The 6,022-nt window shown below is 39.4% G+C and overlaps 1 protein-coding gene across 1 annotated transcript; it reads left to right on the forward strand.

Annotated features, from left to right (window-relative positions):
• Window positions 1–440: 440 nt before the first annotated feature.
• LOC102060415 (nuclear factor 7, brain-like) lies at window positions 441–2,031 on the forward strand. Its single transcript, XM_019366045.2, has one exon. The coding sequence runs from the start codon at window positions 563–565 to the stop codon at window positions 1,991–1,993; it is 1,431 nt and encodes a 476-aa protein (XP_019221590.1). The 5' UTR covers window positions 441–562; the 3' UTR covers window positions 1,994–2,031.
• Window positions 2,032–6,022: the final 3,991 nt, after the last annotated feature.

Below are 6,022 nucleotides of genomic sequence, written 5' to 3' on the forward strand. Positions count from 1 at the left end.
TACCATATTTCTAAGATTTTCAGGGCCGAGTACAATAACCTCAGTTTATCTGAATTAAGAAGCAGAAAGTTAGCGGCCATCCAGGTCTTTATGTCTTTAAGACATTCCTGCAGTTTAACTAATTGGTGTGTGTTACCTGGCTTCATGGATAGATAGAGCTGCGTGTCATCTGCATAGCAGTGAAAATTTATGCTATGTCTTCTAATGATGTTGCCTAGGGGAAGCATGTATAATGTAAATAGAATTGGTCCTAGCACTGAACCCTGTGGAACACCATAATTGACCTTAGTGTCTGAAGAGGACTCTCCATTTACATGTACAAATTGGAGTCTATTAGATAGATATGATACAAACCACTGCAGTGCAGTACCTGTAATACCTACAGCATGTTCTAATCGCTCTAATAGGATATTATGGTCAACAGTATCGAATGGAACGGAGACATTTTTGAATGCTGGGAACTGAACTGACGAACTGACAGTGAGTGGATTATAACTGAAAAGGATTTTGTTTTGGTGACTTTTGTTATAAACTAAAATGAAATATCTGAAAATCAGTGGAAATGACCGAGAAACTTGCAATCGTAGAAAATTTCTTGAGCTGCCATGTGTGTTCAGAGACATTCAGAGATCCTGTGTCTCTGAGCTGCAGCCACAGCTTCTGTTCAAGCTGCCTGCAGAAATTCTGGGAACAAACTAAAAACAAAAACTGTCCCATTTGTAAAAGAAAATCTTCAAAGGATCAAACATGTATAAACGTTTCTCTCAAAGAACTTGCTGACTCCTTTGCTAAGAGGCAGAGTGAGAGCTCACCTGAGACAGAAAAAGAAAAGGAGGAAGAGAAGGAGGAGGTGGTGTGTGATAAACATCCAGACGTCCCTTACTGGTACTGTGAGGATGAAGACAGAGCTGTGTGTCCTGTGTGTGAGTTTTCTCTCCACCAGAGTCACAAAGTGGTTCCTGTAGAAGAAGCAGTCAGTGACCTGAAGGAGCAGCTGAAATCTGACTTAAAGTCTCTGCAGGACAAGAGGAACAAATACAAACAAGTGGAGGAAACATACAATGAAATGAGGGAACACATGAAGAAGCAGCTGTTGTCCACAGAGAGGCAGATCAGAGCAGAGTTCAACAAGCTCCAGCAGTTCCTGAAAGAGGAAGAGGAGTCCAGACTGGCAGCTCTGAGGGAGGAAGAGGAGCAGAAGAGGAGGAATATCAGCAGAGAGATGAAGATGATTGAGGAGCAGATCTCCTCTCTGTCAGACAGCATCTCTGCTGTTGAAGAAGAGCTGCAGAAACACAGGGTGCCATTCCTCAGCAGTTATAAAGACACTCAGAGCAGAGCCAGAGCCCAGAGCTCAGTGTCAGATCCACAGCTGGTCTCAGGAGCACTGATAGATGTGGCCAAACACCTAGGCAACCTGTCCTTCAGAGTGTGGGAGAAGATGAAGGAGAAGGTCCACTTCAGTCCTGTCATTCTGGACCCAAACACTGCAAACCGCTGGCTCTATCTGTCTGATGATCTGACCAGTGTGAGACATGGAGATACGAAGCATGAGCTTCCTGATAATCCAGAGAGAAACACTAATTATATCACTGTTTTTGGCTCTGAGGGCTTCAGCTCAGGGAAACACAGCTGGGAGGTGGAGGTGGGAGACCATCCTGACTGGATAGTGGGTTTAATTAAAGAGTCAGCTGATAAGATTGAATCTTCTGTTTCACCACATTCTGGAGTCTGGTGTTTAGTGCACCGTAGTGGAAAATACACTAATGGTGATGGTCAGACTGTGACAGTGAAGAAGAGTCTCCAGAGGATCAGAGTCCAGCTGGACTATGACAGGGGGGAGGTGTCCTTCTATGACCCTGAAGACATGAGTCAGATCTGCACCCACAGAGACACTTTCACTGAGAAACTCTTCCCATATTTTAATGTGGGGAAAAAAGGAGATGCCAAAACCTCTGATATCAAAATCTGCCCAACTAACATTTCATTGTAAAGTTGAGGGGAGTATTTCTGTTTTGGTTTGATATTTAATTTGTGGCCATCATTATGTCTGTTTTTTTTGTAAATATTGACACAATATAAAGACCCTCAAGAAGAGATGAGAAACAAACTCACTGACATCCGTCAGGTAGGAAAGAGTTCTAAAGCCAATCATGAGACCTTGGGACCCCAGTGAACCACGCTGTGAGCCAATATCCACAAATGGAGAAAACTTACAACAGTGGTGAACTTTCCCAGTCGTGGCCAGCCTACCAAAATTACTCCAGGAGGTCACAAAAGAATCCAGAACAAAGAATCGCAGACTTCACTTACCTCAGTTAATATCAGAGTTCATGATTCAACAATAAGAAAGAGACTGGGTTTAAAATGGCATCTATAGGAGACTTCCAAAGTGAAAACTACTGCTGACCAAAACAAACACAAAAGCTCATCTCACATTTCCCAAATTACATCTTGCTGTGTGTTTTTAAGAAAATATTCTGTTGACTGATGAGATAAAAGTTGAACTTCTTGGAAGGTTCACATTCCTTTGTATCTGCCATAAAACTAACGGCATTTCATAAAACATACATCATATTAAGAGTCATAAAGGGTACTTTTCTGCTTCAGGATCTGGACAACTTGCTGTAATGAGTGAAACCATGAATTTAGCTATCTACTATCTTCTTCTATCCAGCTTGCTGTACCTTCCTTCCGCCTCACCACCATGGGAATCAGAGCTTTCAGGTGCTCTGCTCCCAGGCTGTGGAACTCTCTGTCCCCAGAAATAAGAAACATTGGTTCTCTCCCCCAGTTTAAATCCCAACTCAAAACTTATCTGTTCAAATCTGCATATTCACTGTGAATTCACTGTTTGTTAATTTTATCTTGTGCCTTTGTTTTATTGTTCTTATTTTGCCATTGTTTTACTATGTGTTTTATCCTATTGTAAAGTGTCCTTGGGTGACTTGAAAGGCGCTCATAAATAAAATTTATTATTATTGTTATTATTACTATTTAAATCCTGGAAATTCAGAATCCTGAAGGAAAATTTTCGGCCATCAGTGCTCTGAAATTTAAGTTCACTTGGATTATGCAGGAGGATACAAAACAAGCAAGTCCACCTTTAAATGATGCAAATAATAAATAAGTGCATAAAAGGAAGGTTTTAGAGTGTCCTAGTCAGAGTGCAGATATAAATCAGATTGAGCTGGTTTGTGATGACCTTAAACAGATCATTCATGCACAAAAACCCTCCAATGTGGCTAAATTAAAATAGTTCAGTTTAATTCAATTTCAAGCCAGCTGTAACATAATAGGGGGCTCATTTCAAGACAGCTTATAGGTGAGTTAACTGTTGTAGCCCTGGAGCTCTGGACCTTTGCTGCTGATGTTTTGGACAGGTTAGTTATTCAGAGCTCACTGTCAAATCATTCAGTTATGGAAAATATTTTTTTTACCATTTTAAATACAATATAATGTGCTACTGTGTAAATGGACCAAATACTAATTCATCTGTTGTCTGTTTAATACATATATCAGTACTGGCTGTACTGCATTCTGTATATATTTATTTGGTTTTGTTAGTACAATCAAAATCTTTTTTGTTTTGTGGGATTCATTAAAGGTATTTGTGCCATTTCATCTGAATGGAAGCTGTTTTTTTTATTCCAAGCTTAAAAAAACTTGACTGACTGGCTTGTCTGTTTGATCTGACACCAAAGTTATTGTGCAGCTACATGTTGTGCAGCATTAACATGCAGGGTCAGTGAAACAGCAGCGAATGAGTCTCATCTCCTCTCAGCTATGTACATAAGAAACCCATAGAACAGCATGCAAAATAATGATCCTCATAACCACAAAGAATAAAATGAGATGCTAAATATTTAATGTATTTTTTTCATTCTCCAAATTTGGAAAATAGATCCACAAAATGAATTTCAACAAAAAGTCTTTAATGTAAAAGAATAATTGTCCTGATTTTCACAATATAGTCCTGCATATATTAAAAAAAAGAGCTTGAGGTTGTTTGGGGAATTTTAGCATTTACTCCTCACATTTTAGTCAGGAGGTTATTAAGCTGCTACTACATTTCTGTACTACTGTACAGACATGAACAAACAGCAATGTAGTAAAATCGCCACCACCATACAAACATTTATTGTAAAAAATGAATCAAAATAAAGTCATGAACCACAGTGAAGTACATGAGAAATCCCTGGTCCTCTTACAATACACAATGTAATACATGTTGAGATCAAAGCTGCAGGAGGACAATAAAAGCTGTGAAGCAAAGTCCAAAGAAAGAACCATAAACCAAAGTCAAAGAGGAGATTTATGACATACATGAAGCTCATGTTTGACAGTGAGCTTGAAAAACACAAATGGCTTATGAGGTAAAAATAATTTGTTTAAATGATAGTCAAGCAAAATCTCCAGGGTTTGAAGTCCATGATACATGTCTCAGCTGCATCCTGTTCTGCCTAAAGGTAATATAAGACAGCAGAATCCAGTTAATAACTAACTGATAAAAAATCCAGATGAAATCTGAGTATCAAGTAGAGTATTTAGAAACCAATGCAGGGCTTGGCATCTGTTACTGAACTGTGTTTCCTCAGCACAGAGTTTAAGGCAAGGTTTCATTTGAAAAAAGAGAATCAGTGATCGCTGATTTTCTCAGTCAATAAATGTTTTTATGATGTTTTTGTGTTTCTCTTTAAAAATTTTGGGCAAATCTAGAGCTGGTGGAAACAAGCATGGAAATGTAATGTATCTGATGAACACTGCTCAAGCTCTACATCAGTTTTCTATTAATAATTAAAAAAAATTTAGGGCTCTTCAGCCACACCTGGACTGAAAGGCATCAGGTTACATTTACGTGTAATCAGTTAATGAGTACTAATACTGGAGTTACTGTTAGGTGTAGGCTGTGTGCAGGCAGGAATGGTGGACCCATAGTGCAGACGCTCGAAGTCAAAAGGTGAACTCACAACAGCTTTAATGCTGAACTCAAAATAACAAACTTCCAGAGTGCAAAAAATAAACGCAGGCAAGCAGACAAAACACACAGCAAAATAAACGGTGGATCGCGACAATGACAAACTGAAACACAGGGCTTAAATACATAGAGGGAGCAATCAGGGAATGGGCAACAGGAGGGAAACACAGCTGGGGCAAATCAGGACTAACGAGACAAGGAAAGCAAAACCAGATATATTAACATAAGACATGGACCTTCAAAATAAAACAGGAAACATAACACAGACACAGACTCACAGGCAGGCACTACAACAGAGGGAACAGAGACATGGGACCAGGGCAGACACAGACACTGACTGGACACGGGGATATAGCAACTAAGGATACACAGAAACGCGAACTAGACAAGGGGATACAGCTGACAGGGGAGACAGAGCAACTAGAGAAGACAGAGACATAAACCATAAGACAGAACTCAAAGAAACCAAAGACTAGAAATTATAAATAATATAATAAACCCAAAAACCCTGGGTCAACGACCCAGGCATCCTAACAGTTACCAATGGAATCCAACAGATTAGAAAAAATGTAATAAAATCTGACTTTCACAAATATTTGTTTTCTGTGGTTTTTAAAAGCTCAGAACATCCATCCGTTTTCTTCCATTTATCCAAGTGGGGTGGGCGGATGGTGGGGACTGCTGCCTATCTGAGCTGTTATGGGACGAGAGACTCTGGACATGGAGAATATGCAAACACCACACAGAGAGGTCCATGCTGGTGGAGTTAAATCCAAGTGGAAGCTAGCCAACCTTTATTTTTTTTTAATCTTTTATTTTTTTAATGATAAGTGATTTTCTTCTGATTAACCATCTAGAATCTAGATGGATGTCTGTTATAACGATTCAGTACTAACATTACTTTAGTAATCCTTGAGCATTTGTTCGGTTGGAGCTGCTGTTTCTTTAAACTCTCACTTCATATGTCAGATGGGAAAAAACTGAGAAGCCTGGCTCCAGTTTGATGTGTCTGTGAACACAAAAGGACAAATATCAATTGAAAAC

Source organism: Oreochromis niloticus, linkage group LG12 (assembly GCF_001858045.2).
Source record: "Oreochromis niloticus isolate F11D_XX linkage group LG12, O_niloticus_UMD_NMBU, whole genome shotgun sequence".
NCBI lineage: Eukaryota > Metazoa > Chordata > Actinopteri > Cichliformes > Cichlidae > Oreochromis > Oreochromis niloticus.

What these genes read in the sequence shown, in the direction of transcription:
- LOC102060415 (XM_019366045.2), top strand. Translation starts at nt 563, where the DNA reads ATGACCGAGAAACTTGCAATCGTAGAAAATTTCTTGAGCTGCCATGTG.